The sequence below is a fragment of the Zeus faber genome (assembly GCF_960531495.2).
Source record: "Zeus faber genome assembly, chromosome: 1".
Taxonomy (NCBI): domain Eukaryota; kingdom Metazoa; phylum Chordata; class Actinopteri; order Zeiformes; family Zeidae; genus Zeus; species Zeus faber.
In genome coordinates, this window is record NC_137193.1 from 47,809,389 (window position 1) to 47,829,731 (window position 20,343).

Genomic DNA, 20,343 nt, shown 5'->3' on the forward strand with positions numbered 1-20,343 from the left:
GATTGCCGCTTTAATGTGTGTGAATATCTACATGTATGTAACAATGTATGTACACATATCTTCTTCCTATTCCTATGACAAAAAAAACCAACTCACCCAAACTCAATAAGAGACTATTTCAATTTGAGTGATGGCAGTCGTGGCTCTGAGGGCAAAACTCCCAAATGTGTTTACAGCCTTTTTCCTTCAGCATCAACTGGAGTCGTTAGATATAATTGACGGGAAATTACACATTCCAAGCCGCGTTAGGAAAAAACATCGATGTGGTGCTCTGTGATCAATGAGAGGCAGTGAAGCAGCATGGGAGCGAGAACAGTCACCAATACATGATTGATTACGGCTGATACAGCCTGGGACCAACGGTTGTCTGGTTAATTTGAGTTTAATGAAGCGTCACAAAAGGAAAACCAACTCTGAAAATGTATCGAACAACTATTGTGCCCCACTTTTTTTCTTTTTTTTTGCAGCTATTTATTATGACATTCTCTGATAACTTTCTCCAAATGTGATGCTCTCAGAGGTCAGCCTCTAATCTCATGCGATCTAGGGACAGTTTCTCAGACGGGAGTTTAATCATAATCAGGACTCAGATAATCCTACTTAAATTAATCCAGTATTTAAAAATGCCTTTCTGAGACGTGGCTTTAGGACTAGTCAACTCCTTGTATCTGGTCTTGGTCTTTGCAACGAGCCCAGATAATCTATTTTCTCTATTGTCAAGGTCAACCTGTAGGCCACATCCACTAATCCAAAGATAAACCTGCCTCTTGCCAGGTTTAATTGAACCCTTCACTTGGACCTAGATCACCTCTGATCTTCCTTCTAGAAATCACATTTTTAAACCAAGACCAATGCAAGTCTGAGACTATTTTAAACCGTGACTGAGAATGGCCATTTCAATGAGTAAAATTGTGATTTAATCTCAGATAAATCTTAATCTGTGTCCGTGAAACAGCCCCATAATCAAATATGTCTAAGATGATGCAAACACTGTTTATATATGACACTGTTTACAACCCAAACTAGAAGTTGGCTCACATTAGTGAAACAAGCAAGTGGGGGTCCCGTCTGAAAAATTAATTAAATCTCACTGTGAGCCACGGTAAGGAGCATCATTGCCAGGGTTCTCTGCCACCAGTTGAGAGTGTAAGAGGGACGGCGCTTACAGCACACAGTGTTCTATCCTGAAATATTAAAGAGTACACAGCCAAACATCCCCAAAGTTCCATTTTGTCCTCTGAATTCAGACACGTGCTTCCTGCTGTAAGAGCAGCTGAGCTACGCGGGATAAACAACATCTACTGGCTCTTCTCGTCATTGGATCTCTATCAACGTATGACGCGGGTTAAAGGGTGTGGAGCAACTTTCTGTCTTTGCCGTTCTCCTCGGAGTGCGCCCTCTTTTTATTTTTTTCATATTTTGGGGCCTTGAAACAATGAAGCGCACTTAGTGCTTTGCCCCTGCTAAAATATTAAGAAAAACACAGATACCAGAATGTAGCTGAACTTAAATGAACGAGGAGAGAGACAGAAGAAGCAACGTTAATACACTAAGAGGGAAGACAGCGGAGAGAGGTGGTGGTGGTGGTGGTGGTGGTGGTGGTGGTGGTGGTGGTGGTGGTGGTGGTGGGAGGACAGTAGTCACGATCTTAGTCGATCAAAAGGACAACAATGTTCCCCTCCACTGGTATGGACCTGAGCGGAGAATATATGCACCCAAATGAATCTTTGGGCTTCAAAATCACCTTTAATGTTCCACCATGCTTGTGCGAACTGACACTAAACCAGCTTGGGGATACAGGTGTTGTAGCTCATTGGGCGGGGATTGACAGGTTTAGGGGCGTTTCCTCCTCAACAGAGAGACTGGTCTGTACTGCCTGTTTTAGGAGCCTGAAATCTCAGCAGCTACTTAGATATCAGTGGATTGACTGGCAGTGCCCCACAAAATTTGCAAACCCTGCCCTACATCATGGTCAATTTGTGCAACCAGCAAATCAAATACCACTGATTGCGCCCTGAAAAATAAGGTATAATCGATGCTTACGTTCCAAGATTCACCGCCAGGGGCAGCGTGAGCATGGTGAGGTCATTTAACATGAATTTAACCAGAATATGACGACCACAGCTTTTCACTCATCGGCCATAGCCAGTCTGTCCCAAAGAAATCCATTCCATAACCACCAAAATCCTGATGTTACTAATGTTACTTCGGAGGCTTTGTTGATGTTCATTGATCGTCTGACTCACCTGCTGTAATGTCCTTTCAAAAAAAGCAAAAGAAAATATATGTGAAAAAAAACTCATGTTTTACAGTGTGTGAATAAAAGTACACACTACTTCCACAAGACTTCCAATATGGCCAAGAGGAACCATTCCCCGGGCGAGCGGCCCTGCCAAGTACCTCGGGTGTCCTCGGGAAGTACAATGGGAGGAGTAAGGTCCGGCAGTTCCTCTTCCCCGGCCTGGAGCCCCGTGGCCCGCAACCTGTTGAGGTCCAGGAAGTCTGGGACATCGATGGCCAAGTCTGTAGACCCAACACAGCACAGGGATGAATTCATGCCAAGCCCTCAAAAAAACATTTAAAATTTACATCCAAAAACATTATTACCACAAGAAAAGGGACTAGTTCTCCAAATGTCTGAGGCTATGAACTTAGGTCAGGTAAGTTTTAATGTGCTTGAAGGTGCTTAAAGTAAATGGCTGAACTTTAGGGTGCTGCTCTACCCTATTTTGAGGTTTCCGTGCCTTATAAATAGTTTAACTTGTGCAGCACTTTGTGACCAATGAGGTAGCGGAGGATGTGAGGCGCTTAAAAGCACAGGTGAGCACAAGGCTGAGGTGGTTTACAAAAAAATAAACTTGTTGCAGTGAGTTCATCCGCAGTGCTCAGACTGTCGCTGCAGCTCTAGTGTAATGGCGCCCTCTACTGGTCATTTATAGAGATTGCAATTGTAACCCAAAAAAGACGTTGACAAATATTTGGGAAAAGGTAGAAAATTTATGTTGTCTTTTAAAACTTCTGTTAAAATGCGATCAATGGTAATTAAGAACAGAAGTCACATGTCTAAAAATGAAAACACAATTTGTTTTCAGTACAAAATTATTAAATCAATGATAATATTATCTGGTGCTCATGTCAGTATGTGTGCTAATTGTTTCAGACTTAGGAAAATTCAGTGCCGTTCAAAGTTTATTATTTGAAACTTGCATGCCAACTGATAAACTCAAAATATTCCAGTTTTAATTCCATTCAACATTTCCTTACCAAGTTTCTTTGGAACCCAGTCAACACCAAATGTGAATTTCTTTATCTGCATGACCAGATACTCTGGGAAGGAGGAAAAACGGGAAGTCCTGAAGAGAAAATGAAAATCATTGAGGGTTGAAATGCATCCTTGACAAGTGGGGAAATGGAAATGGCATATCAACAGAATGTTAAGAGAAGACTCATCTGTACAGTAAGAGTAAAACACAACCTTTCGCACCCGCACTGTAAGCAATTTGTTACCTGACTCCCGCTGACTTGGCCTGCAGCGCTGAGCTCCAGAAGTCAGGAACGTTCTCTGGCTCTGTGAAGGCCTGCAAGCAGGCCGTGAAGGGGATCCGGACACGCTCTGGAGGAGCTCGCATGTTCTCCTCCGCATCCTTCCACTTGGCCTCATACGCCAAAAGCTCCTCTGGAACAAAACAAATGGGAAACATTGACATCTGCACAGACAAACTTACACACACACTTATTCAATGCAAGAGAAAGAAAAATATAGCCAATGCAAAATGAGCAGCTCACATCAAAACGTAACGTATTGTAAGTAAAAGTAATACAAATAGAAACCAATGGCAATATGCAATAAACCTAGAGTTAACAAAAAAAAATTGAAATAGAATAGAAAAATACTGCGAAACTTTGACAAAAATGTGTAACCGTAGTTGTCAGTGGGACCAGGAGATAATTTAAATGTAGGTTTCTCACCATATCATTAGAATTTAAAAAATAATAATAATAATAAAATAAAATAAATTTAGAAGCAACATTAAAAAATAAATTGGAGCGATCATTGGGAAAACGATGAGTGGTAAATATAAAATGTGTGTGCTTACTAGTAAACTAGGCTAATTTGACGGTCGCTATGGTCCTTTACAAACACAGACCACCACACCCACTCCCAGAATAAACAAAGACAGAAATTTGGCAGTTCTCTCTCGTGCCCTTTTCAGATGAGGGTGAGCTGACCCCCCCCCCCCCCCACCTGTGGTTTTTCACCATCTGCGCCACCTCCACTACCTCCACCAGCCTATGGCGGAGGCATTGGGCTCCTCCTGCCCACGTGGCTCCCTCACCTCGGTTGGTGGCCGCCTCGATGGGTGCCGGCAGCTGGATGAGGTAGTCCACCCGCTGGGTGTAGCGCACACGGCGCGTCTGGCAGCACTGCACCCGATCCTCCACCAGGAAGCGGAAGACGTCGCTGGGGTTCTCCAACCCAGAGCTGTTCCTCTGGGGAGGAGGTGTTTAAATATTGATGTTATTTCAGGCTGATTCATTAGATTGTTGCCGGAAGATGATCAGGTCATAACAGATTTAAGGATATCTGTCCAAAGTCGATTATTTATTGCACCCAACGATAGACAGACAGACAGACAGACAGACAGACAGACAGACAGACAGACAGACAGATACTGTAGATAGATAGATAGATACTGTAGATAGATAGAAAGATTGACAGATAGACAGATAAACAGAATACAATACATTTACAAAATATACAAGCAAAAAATAAAAAAGTTATATACAGCACAATATACAGTGTAGATTTACAATGATAACAACTAGAATAAAAATATTTAATCTAAAATAAAACAATGTGCAATGTAGCATATAGGGCAATGATAATAATAATGACAGCAGTGTATTTATTTATGGCGGTGTATTATTAGTATTATTACAGTGACTTCTATTCTGAGACGCGACAGAAATACACAAGTTACAGTTTTATTCTGGTATTGGAGCCAGCTCGCGGAGCTAAAGGCTAAAGTTGCTGATGGCGGAGGCTTTGCTTTGGTCCAGTCTATCTCTGGAGAGCTCTCTAGCTCAGCTCCTAGACCACAGATGGCTGTGAACCCACACAAATATACTCACTCACTCATGTGAATTCGATGTCATGGCTCGGTAGCTCACATTAGTTTGATGCGAACAAATGGTGCAGAGTTGGGTATGAGAACTCATAGGGCTTATATTCAGACCCTCATATATGTACTTAATAGTGATCAAATTGAATTTGGGGGAACTTAGAAATAACTGAGAATTTGGTTGGATGGTGGTATCCTTCAAAATGCAAGCGGAACTTCTTGCTCACAGGTTTAAATTATTTTGATGTCGCAATAAAGGGGGTTCGTCCATTATCAATAGAAAATAACTTAAAATCCGCCTTCATTTGTGTCATTTATTATCGTGAGATGCTGTATGCCCATGCTGTAACTGCCAGCCCAAAGCCACTACATCGTGTATTATAGTGCTATTTAGCCAACCACTGAGTTATATGGAATTGGAATGTGGATATTTGTATGGTCATTATTAACATCCAGATGGAAAGTGCATCTCTGTTTTGATATATAAGACCTTGTTATTAAAATTGCATACCTAACATCTTTAAAAAGTCCAATATAATCACAATACCACATTATCCAACTGTTTTTTTGGCACAATAAACCTCACAATTAGAGTGAGAAACTTGTAATTAGCATATATACACACACACACACACACACACACACACACACACACACACACACACACACACACACACACACACACACACACACACACACACACACACACACACACACACACACACAAAATAAGATTTATATACATATACTACCTAATATTTACCTATATATATATATATATATATATATATATATATATATATATATATATATATATTTGTTTTACTGTATAAAAGTTATATTTAATGTCAGGTTTATTGTATATTCGTCTTTCTGCTTTCCTGTTAGTTTCATAAGTTAGGACTGTATATTTAATTTTTGACCCTCTATTTTTCAGGTCTTTTTAATTTTTGTCTTTTTTTCCTGTTATTATTAGGTTATATCTGGTTTTATTAGGTTTGGTGTATATTGGCAGAATTCTTTCTATCATGTACAGTTTACTGTGAGGTTTGTTTTAAATTTTCCATATATTTCCATTTTCTTTTTTCATATTTTTTATTGCTGGACAATTTCCCTTTGGGGATGAATAAAGTACCCACCTACCTACCTACCTAACCACTTACCTATCCATCCACCTATCTATCTACCTATAATACTGTACTAGGCTATTGTACAGTATGTGCGTTTCCATTGCAACCAGACATTAATTCAATTCATTAACAGGTTTTGGCTTTGCAGCGTGTGAGGAAGGCTGTCTGTTTAGTTGCTGTCAAGGCAGTGAGGTGGAGGAAGTGCCCGCTCCCAGTCGGAGCATGTTCTGAATGGCTGAGACAGAATAGGAAGCATTATCAGACCTCCCTGTGTAACAGATAGGGCTACGCTAAATATAGCGCAGTTTAGAAAGTCACAGTCTCAGTTCGTCGAAAACACCACCGACCGCCCTGGCCTCTCCACCCTGCCTGACTCAGTGTGTGGGTGAAAACAAGAGATCAAACCAAAATCCATCTGATTTTTTAAAAAAGTTGTGTGATGTTTCATCCACATAATTCTACCTAAGTCTACATAAAAGGATATTTGTTTGTTTGAGGGTTTTGCAAATGTTATGAGTTGTCTTGTTGGAAGCATTTAACATTCGATGGGACATGGAATAATAAAGGAATACAATCAGATGTTTGGAGATAAGTGCATAATTTAAAAAAAAGATGTTTTCATTGTGATTCTTGACATTTGATTAATATCACAGAAATCATATACTCTATGATTCGGATGTCTGTTTTATAAGCCGCAAACAAAAATTACAACCCAATTTGCGTTTAAGGTTGTTTTTTTTTACGATCAACAACGACCAATCAACTGTTTGAACTGACCTCCACCAGGTTGATGATGTGGAGGAAGAACTCGTGGGCGTCTTGCTGTCGATTGGAGGAGAACTCCGGGTGGCCCCTGCTGACCAGGGCCTTGAACATTTTAGGAGAGACGCCCTTCTGCTGGTGCTGGAAGGAGGAGATACACCAGACACCCGGACCACTGGGGTTTAGTATAAACAAAACCACTAAATGCCCAAATAGTAAATACTTATAGTAATACTAAAGTATGCTGGACAAAAATGTGGTACAGAATACGTAGTACGCCATTTGGGACACAGGGTCAGTATCAGGCCGATACCAACAAACTAACTAACAACCAATTAACACAGAGGAATGTATTGCAATAAAATTGGCAAAAGTCAGATTAAAATAACTGTAGTAATATTATTAAATCTAATACATTCAAATGATCAGATTTTGTACAATTTGAAGGTTATGTTTTAAACCTCTCAACCTTTTACACCAGCACTGGATCGGCGACTACAAGCCTTCAAAGTAAATTGGAGTGACACACACACACACACACACACACACACATTTAGCTAATTCTAGATCAAAATGTTGCCCTTGTGTACGGTCATAAACACAAAATACTGCTGTTACGTAAGTGAAATAAATATGAGTACTTAAGAGAAATAAATGAAAAAACATCTAAAGTTGCCTTGATGCAAAGTGAACAGAGTAGAAACGATCCCCTCCTCCACACAGAGTTCCATCAGCTGTCAATATTCATCCTTGTGCTTACATACAGAGGAAGTGTAGGATTCCCTCTCAATTACTGTGGCTGCTAAAGCCTGAAGCAAGCCCTGGGCTTACAGACAGTGGGCCGCGTCCCATTAGGCATTAATGGCTCAGCTCGTCTTATTTCCTGAAAGTCCGAGCACCGTGTGGTTGAAAAGCCAATAATTTCACATCCTTTGTGAAGCGTTCAGATCAGTGGAGGGAAAGTGCATTGGGAAACGTCTGCTCAACAATTGAAGTACATCAATTTAAAGTAACCGAAAGGAAAATAAGACAGGGCGAGGCAGGAATCAACAGGGGAAATACAATACAAGTAGCAAATTCAGTAAAAGTTATCTCATGAGTTGAAATTAATAATTACGTAGCAACAGAGTATAAGCACTCTTCGTGGAGTTTTGTCCAAAGCAAATCTGGGGACACTTGGGACCCCGGACAAAAGATATTTAAATACTCATCTTAAAAACGGTCCGAAAACAAAAACTTTTGTACATTATGTCGGAAAAACATTCGAATTTAAATTGTTTCATTATTTCTTTAAGCCTGTGCAGCCATTGGAATGATTAATAATTATGTGAGCTAATTAAGGAAGAATTATGCCAAATTACATTTTTTTTAGATAATCTTAGATCTGAAACTATTAGAAATTGTTTGTAATGATGAAAAACGACATTAAATATGTATGTCTCTTATTTGGTGAAGAATTCTTTTTGACATCTCTCTGTTGCATGCTTCTTCTTCGACAGACCCAGTACAATACCTTGTATTCTTCTTTCATCACCTGTTCAATGAGCTCAGATTTCATGGGAGGTTTGGAGTACTGGCCTGAGAGCAGCCCATAACCAAGTTTAGCCCTGAAAGACACAGTTTAACATTTAAATATAAAGTCAGTCTCATCATTGCACTGTTTGTTTGTTTTTATACACCCCCTACCCTTCCCAAACAAAACAGACAAAAAAAACATAGAAAACCAGATTAACTTTGAAGTTACTAAACCCCAATTAGCCACCTCACAGAGCCTCAAAGAGCCCAAATGGTCAGGGCCCAAATTGCAAGAGCACCAGTCACAAAAAACTACAGAATTATTTTATATGTCAAGGAACATTCAGACGTTTTTGGGAACAGTCTCAAAAATCATGACAGAAAATGCCTAACTTATTGTCTATTATTATTATTATTCCTATCACTTTGTCCACCCCCTGTATTGCCAAAGAGAAAATTCACAAGCATATTACAAAAGACAAATTCCAAAAGTCATAATAAATGGAGTTAAGTTGTCAAAACACCTCAGAACCAGCCAGTAGAAATGACTGGGATACAAAAAGAAAAAAACCTTTGACAAAATAACTGAACCACCTATGTTATCCAAGCATTTAAAGTACGCAAGAACTTGAACAGTGTTTGTGGCTTAACAACTATTAAAAGTTGGGTCATTCTCATGAAACCACCACCGAACACATCTAAAATGAATTTACACACATATTCACAGAGAATGTGAATTACCATCACATTACCAGATCAATGTCTTTTTGCCCGGAATGCATTTACATGGAAAGCAACAGTCCTTGCATAATAATGTTCAGGATGGCGAGTCGGGACATGCGTTACATAACAGTGGCATTACTTACATCTGTGTGGCAAAATCCTGAGTGGGGTCGAGGGGCGAATAGTCGTATATCCTCTGAAGATTTCCAACATACCTAGAGAGACGTAACACATGTCAAGAGCTCAGACAGAGCAGATCACATGCATGAGAGGAGAAACACAATCCAGGAAGAGTTCGCCTCTATTGGTTACCCGATTACATATGCAAGTAAATTACCAAAGAAAACATCAATGCATTATCAAAAAGTATACATCTTTGATGTTTGTAGTACAATGAATTGCATTTCCACTTGCTTTTACACACTTTTCTGTGTCAGGGCACCTTTCATACTTCATTATTAAATTTGCAGTACTATTTTTTATATATATATATATATATATATATATATATATACATACATACACACACACATAAATAAATCAATTTTCCAAGGGAGCAACTTCGCAAACCAATTACATGTGAAAACAGACTGGAAACAGGCAGCAGACATACAAAAATCTCTTCTTAATAACAGTCCTTGAACTGGCCTTGAATTCGCCCAAGCAGACAAGATTATTTCGATGTAATGTCTTTGGAAAGGTTATTCCACAACCGGGGCGCTAAACATGAGAAGGCTTTTCTCACAAACCCAGAACCAACGCCGATAGAGGAACAAACTAGTGGAACAAAGGTTAAGACAGCTGCTGTTCAGTGACAGGAGATGCCACAGTTATAGGGGAGTTCATCCAATATGGCCTTGATAAATAAAATAAATAAAAGTAAACCAGTGTTGCTGTCTAAAGTAGGAAGGCTTAATGATGACGGGGGCCGTTTGCTGCATACTCACATCCTCTGGAACTCTGGGATGCTAAAGAGGACCTGCATGATGGTGCCAAGATAGCAGCTGTTGCCGAGGTTCTTGATGCCTGTGTACCCAGAGCCGAACACGGCCTTTAGCTTCATGCCCGACTCCTGAATCCACTCCCACTCGCTGACCCGCGGCCGTGTGTTGTTGTCTGTGTGGTGGCCGTTCTCTGTCTGCAGAGACAGAGGGCAGACAGAGGGCAGACCTCAGGCGACTTTTGTTTCATGAAAAAAATACTTCAAGCCACTCCCCATAGTTACAATGTTAGAAAGGTAGTCCCTCCGTCATTTTGCCGAATTTAATTTGCGATTGTGCAACCAAAATCGCTTGATTTTGCAGCGGCTTTTCTCAAAGCTTGTCATGCAATTTGCAATGTTGTATGTGTTAGCAGTGAAATTGTGGGAACTAGTTAAAATTCGAAGATAAAGAAAAACAAAAGGCGATTTCCTTGACTGGAGCTGCTTTCACATATGTGATCCAGACAATGTCTGGATAATGTTATTGTTGTTACCTGATTATCCGGACATTTTCTGGAGTTGCCCTTTCACACATGTAGCTCACAACCGGAGATTGTCCATGCCAGACGTGTTTACACTACCTGGAAATAATCTGTTTGGTTTAGATGAGGAGCGGAGCCTGGGTAGAGCAGGAGGCAAGACGTGATGCGATGACGCTGCAGAGTTTTATAAGCACACCCAAGATGGTGGACGAGGCTACAGACTTATCAGTAGTTGGGCTTTTTTTTGAGTTGATACTCCATGCATTTGGACGTATCCGCAATATAAATGAGAGAGCTCTGTTCACACATAACGCCCAAACGGACATTACGCAGACTTTGTACTAAGGTGCTAGGTGGATAAAGTCGAGTTCAAATGTTTCAGACATTTCCGATCACACACACAGATCCTCCAAGTAATGTCCAGATAATTTCTGGGTTGCAGTGCATGTGTGAAAGCAGCTTAGGATGATTTCTGCATATCACAGCAATTTTGCAAAGTTTGAAGAACTCACATATATCACATAGATTAGTAGAATTGACATGTGTGTCCACTTAATTCAATAATTAAGGAATGATGCATTTTGTACTTAACACCCAGAGCTTAGATTTGTTTTCAAACAGGGTTGGACAATTCTGAAACATGATGTGAATTGCAAAACTAGCTCACAAAGAAACTTTACCCTTTGTTGCATCTGCAGCATGTCTATTCCAAAGTGGGATAAGTGTTCTGATAGGTGAGGGTCCAGCACAGCTTCTTCTTCTTCAAATGAGTACACATCTGATGGGGAGTAAAACAAAAAAACTCATCAAGATAATCAAAGTGGAGTAAAATATAGAGGTTCTAGTAGATCGGACTACCATTTATCAGTCCTTAGTTGTCTCATTTACAAGCAAATCAAACAAAACATCAAGCATGGCAGTCAGTGATGTTATTAATATTTTTGTAATATCTGGTAAAATCGAATGAGACCTGCTCCGTCTGGGGTGATGGTGTCCAGTTTGACGGCCAAGGGGAAGTTGGTTTCTCTGTAGTGCTCTAGAGCGTGGCCGTTACCCCCGCTGCCGTCAAAGAACCACTTCCCGCAGAGAACTTTTCCATCTGTCAAGTTCAGCCACAGGTTCTCTCTCATCTCGCACTTCTGACACTTCCAGCCACTGCGGGAGAAGATGAGGGCAACTGTTAGAATGTTCTCATCAAAGATCCAGGCATTATATTTTAAGGAAAGGTTCATGTATCTGTTAAGTAGTGTGTATGTATTATTCAAGCTTTATCACTTTGCTGAAAATCACATCTTTTCACCGGGTATAATATGAAGTGAACAGGGGCAAGCTTAAAGGAAAAGTTTGGTATCTTTTTAACATAAACATTATTTTTCAACCGTTGGGAGTGTGATTGGCTTCAGAATCTTTTCAACTGATCCAGTATTAAGAGAATGGGTGGCAGTCGGCTGAAGCTATTCTCTCATTTCTGGATCAATTAAAATATTCTGATGCCACTTTACTCAGGTTCACTCCAACTGGTTGAAAATAATGGAGTTTTAATTTTTCCATGACAAGACTGTTGCTTGTGGAGCTAAGTTTAAGCCACAATTTCATACATTTACTGTGAAGAACTCACTTAAATCATGTATTCTTGCATAACTTCTAACAGATATGGAACTTTACAGCAGGGCAACACTGTTGGCTGCAACAGTGTATGTGGCCGAAAAAGAAACAGGTAACATCATTACAACTTTGCCAAAAAAAATATTGAAGCATTAAGATTTTCACAATTTTTCATAATTTGCACCAATACATGAACACCAATAAGTAATGAAAAAATTATCATCTGGATCATCTATCCAACTCTAAAACTCATAAACATTATACACCTTGGACACTCCTGTAGGTCCTGTACATTTGGATCACTTTTTCCAGGTTCCACTTTCAAAAAGATTCCAAGATGACTGGATTTAAAGCACCAGGGAAGTCACCGTGAAAATATATTGCGGCAGTTCTATCACTGAGCAGATCTATCCACATTTTGAATGGCAGAGGCACAAAGCTCTCGGATCTGGGTGACAACCAAGGCCCTTTTATTGTCTGTCAGCACCTGAGTACACCGACCACAGCCGCACGGCCAATTTTCAGAGGTCACTCTGCTGGTTCTGCACTAGGCGTCTCTAATAGTGAGTAAGCAGTCAGCAATACTGCAACAGGTGGCAAATAAGGATCAACATCAAAAAGAGACTCACTTTCATTACAATTACAATATTTGTTTGTCGCTGCTTTAACTAATGCATGACCTGTGGAACCATCAGAAACCACTGATCAATAATATGAGATCGGGCCTCTAAGGGATAGATTAGATTAGGTGTTATTTTAAATCCCTAGCCAGGAAATTGCAAAGGTAGCTGCTGCAAAGACTTTATGCTGCCGCCTGAAGTATATGGTTCAGGAGAAGGTTGTGGTTTTGTACAGAACGTGGCCTACCTGGGCAGAATCTTAACGTCGTTGTCCTGCTGTCTGAGACTTCTCGCATGTCTTGACACCTGGATCTCCTCCTCCCAGGATTCAGGCTCCTGCTTCTTGTACGCTGATGGTGCGTTGAGCACCGCGTCGCAGGCTATCGTCACCTGCACAGAACAGGGTCAACGGCAGGTGCAGATAAAACCACACTGAATACCCCACAGATCAAGTACCAGTCTTGCTTACTGCGGACACATTTGAGAAGGAAAACAAGGAGAGGGCAGCGTCTTCACTAAAATGTTGTTTGAGTTTATGAATGAACAAATGGAAGAGCAATCTATCTACATGCAAGGTATTTTTCATAACTGTTTCCAGTAAATCACACAATCGCAATTTTTAATTCTGGCCTTTTCCTGTGTTTCCCAACTGATTTGTAATAAATAATGCATAGACAGCGCTACAATTTGAACATCTACAACATAAATAATGCATGCATCAAACAGGCACAAAACTAAGAGGATAAAGGAGAAAAACAAAATGAATAATAATAACAATAACACAAGAAAAAGCAGAGAGTGAAAAGCAATGCTGTCCCCATGTGAGGAAAACAGAAAGCACCAAATTCCATGCAAGCCCTGAAACATAAACCAAAAAGTGATGAGAGATCTCCTTTGTCTGTTTTCTGTAGAACGTTAACCGTTAGAAGCTGTTAAGCTTCCAACGGTTGGAAGCTGTCCCACAGTGGATCAGGTGGCAAATCACTGACGTGCACATTCCACTCAACAAGCACAGAAACACACATTGTCGGGGCAGCAGCAGCAACAGCAGCTCACTGACCAGTGCAGGTAACTCCTCAATATTTGGTAAGGGGATCTCGAAGTGGTCTGGGAATATGACGAGCTTGGCCTCATCCTCGTATTCATAGTCTTCTCCGTTAAAATCGCGGTTTAGCTCCAAATCTTTCAAGGAGGAAACACAGTGACTTAGTTATCATTAGGCTATCACTGGTGCTCAAGAAAAGCCTAAATCATGGATTTCTCTTACAAAAGAACAGGGAATCAACCGCACTGCATTCCTAAGTAGTTTATTTATCTGGAATCACTGAACCAAGACTAAAGCAAAAGGTTTGTACAGTGGCGATAACTTCATATCCTTCACGTTCTTTTTCCTTCTTAATTTTTTTTAGAGCCACATAAAGATGTTTTAATTTCAAAGCAGAATAAGACTTTCAGCTTTGTATTTCCAGGATACAAAAAATATATATATTTTTTAAAAGTGCTTAGGAACGGTATCAAAGTTGGGGATGAGAAATGAGGGTGTCTGGCTTGGTGGTTAACTGGTTTACTGCAAATGTAAAAGGATTTATTACATTCAATTTTCCTGACATTACTTACAATTCAACAACAATATCATGTATTTAAAGGCCATTTCACGCTTCAGGCATTATCTTTAGCAACAATATTGTCAGGACATGTGATTGGCATTCAGAAAACAAATTGACCTTTTTAAAGATGTCATCAGACAGATATATTTTTACTCCATTGACATTTTTCCGACGAGGATAATGAGGCTTCACCGGTTGATACAGCATAGTCAAAATCCATGTTATCAGTAGCCTTAACTTCTGTAGAGATTATCCGGCCTGCCATTCAGATAAAAAGTCCCTCTCCATAGATATTGGGCTTAACCAGTCCACCATACAACCAAATGTAAACAAATGAAGAAATATCTATCAGTAGCTAATATGGAAAGGATCATTAAATGTAGCAAAACTTTTAAAACAATATCAAGGATGATTGAGTATCACTCTTGTTTCAACTCCATTAAAATTAGACTTATTCGTCATCAGGGGGCACCATTGCCTTTTATCGGCAGCATTATTGTGTAACATTGATGTCTGAGGCGAGCAGTAAGCTAGCAAATGATATCATTGGACCAGTATTGGGATGGCTGCGTCTACGTCAGGCCGCGTCTACGTCAGGAACTGCAGCTTCATCAACGCCAATAGAGGATGAAAAAGGGGGAGACTGACGCAGGAGGGCCATCCCAAATCCCTGACAAGCCGAGCGCATCATCAACCTCCTTTAAAACCTGTGTCACACCCAAATCACACAGCCTGACTCATAAGAGAGACACAAATAGCTTAACCTTATGGCCAGTGCTGCCACCAAGGACGCTGGCAGCTTGGTACGGCCCCATTAAGTGCTGGGCCAAACAGAAAGAGGAACATCAGCGGGGTGAAGGGTTGGGTGGAAGGAATCCTTCCACCGCCGGCCAGGGAGGGAGGGAGGGAGGGACTGAGGGCGAGACAGAGAAACGGGGGCAGAGAGAGACCCCTAGTCCTCAGTGAGCAGACCCACATCATGACTGCCATTGGCATAAGTGTGTCAGGCCTAAAGGGGGAGATGACAGGCGGGGGCAGCTGGGTGGGTGGGGGACACTGGGTGAGGCGGGTGAGTGAGGAACAGGGGCAGCTCCATCTATGAACCACCCCCCTCCTGCCCCATCCCCCCAGAGCAGGAGGAGAGCAGGACGGGCTCAGCATGTGGCACTTTGAATTTAGAAGAGTTACCAACCACATATACAAATAAATGAGATGTATTTTGACTGCAGGAGGAGCAGGGGGGAGGGGGCTCAACATTGGAAATATGAATTGCTTTGGGTACGGGGGGGGCACTAAAAGATAATGGCAGTGCATTCAAACCAAAAACATTGTTCCCAAGTTTTTCACAGAATTGTTTTTTCTAATCAGAATAGGAATTTATGTTGAGCCACAAGTATTTCAGCTTGTTTCCTTATATTCCAGATCCAGAGCTACTCTTGGGATACCTTTTGTTCATGCTTACATACACCTTCTGTGCATAGTGGAGTGGCAACAATAGTAAACAGGGTCAATTGAGAAAAGAGGAAATCAGACCGGACTGCCTAACCAGCTGAAAGACAAGATAACTCACCGAGAAACACTTTTCCGTTTCTTCTCCTTGGGACGGCGCCTCCTGCAGCACCTGTTGCTTTCTATAGGAAACATAAGGGGATGAGGAGTATATTTAGAACAGAAAACAATTCATCACAGTGGAAGTATCTTTATAACTCATCAAAAGATAAGAATAAGCTATGAGAAATGCCGGACAAGGAGCCATTTAATCCATGAATGAAATACTGATGCTGTGATTTGGGGGATCAAAACAGTCAAATAAATCCTGATTGTTAACTGTATTCAAATGTTTCAGGTTCAGTCTGGTTGTTTACCAGCCACATATGAAAAAAAAACAACAACTTTTGTTTTTTTTTAATTCTGTTTTAGTGTAGACTATTATCGAGGAGCGTAGAGGGAAATTATGTCTGTTTTATGTACTGCTGCCAAAAGAGTCCCAGAGCATAAATGTCAAATCAAAATCATATGTTGTGTCAGACTGTGTGTATCGGACTGTATAGTTCATCACGGTTTATTTCATAAGTTAAGAGAGCCGGATAATTCATTTTTGACATGACCTTTTATTTTTCAGGTTTTTCTTAATTTTTCTCTTTTTATTCACTCACATATTATGTATTATTTATTTATATTGTTTTTCTGTTATTTTTTAGTTATATCTATTGTTTTTCATTAGGTTTAATGTATATTTGCAGTTTTTGTTGTTGTGTATAGTTAACTGGTAAATGTATTGTACATTTTCCAAGTATTCCATAATATGGAATACTTGGAAAATGTAAATAAAATAAAGTAAAAAAAATATAAAAAATAAAAATAAAAAATAAAGAATATATTATATTCTTTATTTTCCTTCATTTATCTATTAGTATTGTTTTATTGCTTAATTATTTGCCTACTGAGTTGATATGAGCTGCTGGGACACTGCAATTTCCCTTCAGGGACGAATAAAGTACCTATCTATCTATAATCAATAGCATGAAATAAAACATTTTGTCACTCGCCTACAGATGTGAACCCGCTAAATCCCAGAGGGGCAAGAGGTTGAGCAAGAGAGAGAGAGAGAGAGAGAGAGAGAGAGAGAGAGAGAGAGAGAGAGACACACACACACACACACACACAGATAGCAATAGAGCTAGAAGGAGAGAATGCTGACACACTCTAGTCCACGGGGGCTCATGGGGGGGGTCTCAGGCAGACACAGGAGCTGACAGAATGCGACCAGCTGTTTCTGGCCAGATCCAGGCATGGAAATAGAAGCTCTTTACAGAAGGGGGCTTCACCAGGGGTAATTAGAACTGAGGAGGGAAAACGCCGGCAGCTAAGGCCTTTGTTCTTCCTCATCAACCTGTAATAAAAATTGTTGGGTTTATTGTGGGCAGTGGGGAAACTAATTAAACTCTTATTGGGCAATGTAGAACTGTTCTGTGGTGTGTGGAATACACAAACAACGCAAAACTGATGATAAGCAGACTCAAGCACTCCTGCATGCATCGTGTATATATATATATATATATATATATATATATAAATAAAACAGTGTATAAAATCGGAATTCATCAAAATACTCATTGAATGGTTGGTATATTTAATGAACTGAAAACTCAATTCCAAATGCAATTATACTATGCATACACACATTTAAAGTGGCTAGATACGTATCTGTATAAAATGGTCAGAGATGACGGTGCATTAAAGATGTAGCTGATTGCTATCACATAAAAAGTTGACATATCACATGATGTTAGAGGAAATTTGGCCAACAACACCATCACTTTATGATCAACTCATCACATAATGGGCTACTCAGTAGAACATTTTACACAATGCGGCTCATTCTGACTGCAAACATGTTTTGCTGAAATCGAACTCTACTCACTAATGCTTACATTTAAGCAAAGTGTTTATTAAGTGAATGTGTATATTGTTAAGTGTATATTATCACAAGGTTACATATAGATTTAATCACGTCTTTATATAAAATTTGAGATTAAAACGAGTACAGTGGTGTTGTTCCCATCATGAAAATAATTAAACAGTTGCATTGTGATTTTCACCTCTAAAGTTTGCAACTATCTTAGACAAGGTGTGATAGTGTGAAATATAATAATACATTTACCCACAAAACACAGATTCTTGACAGATTCTTGTTTACCACAACAGCTGCCTCCTCAAGTATTCATGAACACAATCTTTTTGCAAACCATTAAGTCAGACGCACCTGCTACTTGCTACGGCCCCTAAGCTTTAAAATTAAGGTCTTAAAGATATATGGATTTCCTTTTACATTTACATTTACATTTATTCATTAAGCAGACTCTTTTGTCCAACATCACTTGCATGATAAACAAGAAACAATCAAAGCAGACAACGACCATTGGAGCAACCTTTAATTTAAGTGCCTGAGCACTGTGTTTCTAAATTCAACCAGATATGAGTTCAAGATGCTGTAAGGAATAAAATAAAAGTTGTGCTATACGTAAAAAATAAAAATAAAAAAGGTATGTGCATTCAGTTCAATATGATACTTACAGTAAGTATCATATATAGTAGAAGTACCCATATGTTGTCAATGCATTCTGTGAAAATAACAACTTAAAACTAGTCAACATCATCATCAATCATCATCATCATCACCATGTGTTATTAGTGCATTATTACCATTGTTGGTATTACATAAATGGTTGATCAATAGTAGTGATCCTTGAAATTAGGGAAACTCACAATTAGAGACAATCCACACAAAAAACGAACAAACGAAAAAAAACCTTACCTCTTTGACGTGTCGCTTGAGGTGCATGTAAACACTCTGTCCTGTTTTGCGGTAATGTCTTTCCACATGCTCTCTCCCAAAGCCCAAGAATGTGTTCATGCACACATACAGGCCTCCCTCAGACTCCTGCCGGCAAAATCACACAGGAATTTCAGTGAGCTGAAATGCACTCCAGTCAGTCGGCTCCCAAGCATCGAACTTCATTGAGAAGAAACTTTACATTTTGCACGATTAAATATGCTTTCATTTTTACAAGAAAAGGTGGCAAAGAACTACAGTGCATAGGGGGTTCTATAGTGTTTACATTGCACTGGCATGGGTCCATGTAAAGCCATTTAAAATAATATAATAATGTATAATTACACAAAGCTATAGCCACTTAAGCGTTATAACACTTATATTATATTTTATACAATGGAATTTGGGAAAAAACAGCCACTACATGTTGTGGAAGAACAGACTGTGAAAGTTGCATTACATCTCATAGTAAGACCAAAGAAAAAGGAGAGACAGTGACTATAAAGATGCAATGTTATGGATTACATGTTGAAAAAGTATGATCAAGTTGCACCAAGCTGATGAGGATACCAAAACGACAACTTAACAATGGTTTATATTGTATAAGGGCGATACTTAAATATATAAATACGTCTGTATGTCCAGCTGCTATTAACTTTATGGACTCTGCTGCAAGATCGAGTCTTAGCCCAAGTTTACTATTGACAAAGTAGAATCCAGTGCCAATGCTGTGGGTCAGCAAGGGCATGGGGGTTGGTTGACAACACATCGGCCTGTTTTCAATGAAAGGCTCTGCTGGCAGGAGCCAGCTGTCTGGGTCATCCCGTGTCATTCCACATTCCTTCCATTTGATATCACACCGGTTGGTCAGGTAAACGGTGAGTATCAAGAGAAAAACTACAAATAAACCAGGAAATGCAATGGGGGTAGGCCTTATAAAACCCACTGACAAACCTTTAAGAGGCTCAAAGTGATACATGAGCTTCAACAGAGCGGGGATAAAAATAAACCAGGCCTCAGAGCAACACGGTTAACACACGCTGAGTCACCTTTAAAACATATTTGGTTTGGATTTATTAATCACATCTGCCAACGTGTTTCGGACGGTACATCAACCCCATGCAGGTAAAACCAACACTAGGGTCAAAGCCCCTTCTCCCACTCACATCGAGCAAGAGTTTTGACACCCTCAGGTAAAGAAATGCAGTCAGACATTAATCCTAGTTAGGATGAAAAATGTTATTTCCTTGCAGCCCCTCAGAATTCATATTATTGCATTATAATATTTTCCGTGCATTTTATACGTAGAACTGAGCAATAATGGCAAAATCAAATACTGAAATGTTTTTTAACAAATACATCGCTATTGATCATTTTGGGACTGACTATTGATGCTTTCATAAGACATTTACACACATGAATTATCTGAAAAGCAATCATTATTCATGTGGATATTGT

The 20,343-nt window shown here is 39.8% G+C and overlaps 1 protein-coding gene across 2 annotated transcripts in view; it reads right to left on the reverse strand.

Annotated features, from left to right (window-relative positions):
• usp13 (ubiquitin specific peptidase 13) overlaps positions 1 to 20,343 on the reverse strand; it is a 37,917-nt gene that overhangs the window by 16,606 nt on the left and 968 nt on the right. The window contains exons 2-15 of one of the 2 annotated variants that reach the window (XM_080003946.1): positions 18,868 to 18,993; positions 16,120 to 16,180; positions 14,003 to 14,124; positions 13,190 to 13,332; positions 11,688 to 11,872; positions 11,398 to 11,495; positions 10,201 to 10,391; positions 9,397 to 9,468; positions 8,529 to 8,622; positions 7,031 to 7,156; positions 4,338 to 4,491; positions 3,508 to 3,676; positions 3,265 to 3,353; positions 2,401 to 2,523 (exon numbers count right to left, since the gene is read on the reverse strand). In XM_080003946.1, the coding sequence (XP_079860072.1) occupies positions 2,401 to 2,523; positions 3,265 to 3,353; positions 3,508 to 3,676; positions 4,338 to 4,491; positions 7,031 to 7,156; positions 8,529 to 8,622; positions 9,397 to 9,468; positions 10,201 to 10,391; positions 11,398 to 11,495; positions 11,688 to 11,872; positions 13,190 to 13,332; positions 14,003 to 14,124; positions 16,120 to 16,180; positions 18,868 to 18,993 (1,753 nt within the window). The remainder of the gene's footprint in view (positions 1 to 2,400; positions 2,524 to 3,264; positions 3,354 to 3,507; positions 3,677 to 4,337; positions 4,492 to 7,030; positions 7,157 to 8,528; positions 8,623 to 9,396; positions 9,469 to 10,200; positions 10,392 to 11,397; positions 11,496 to 11,687; positions 11,873 to 13,189; positions 13,333 to 14,002; positions 14,125 to 16,119; positions 16,181 to 18,867; positions 18,994 to 20,343) is intronic. The other variant, XM_080003945.1, reaches the window with a different exon arrangement.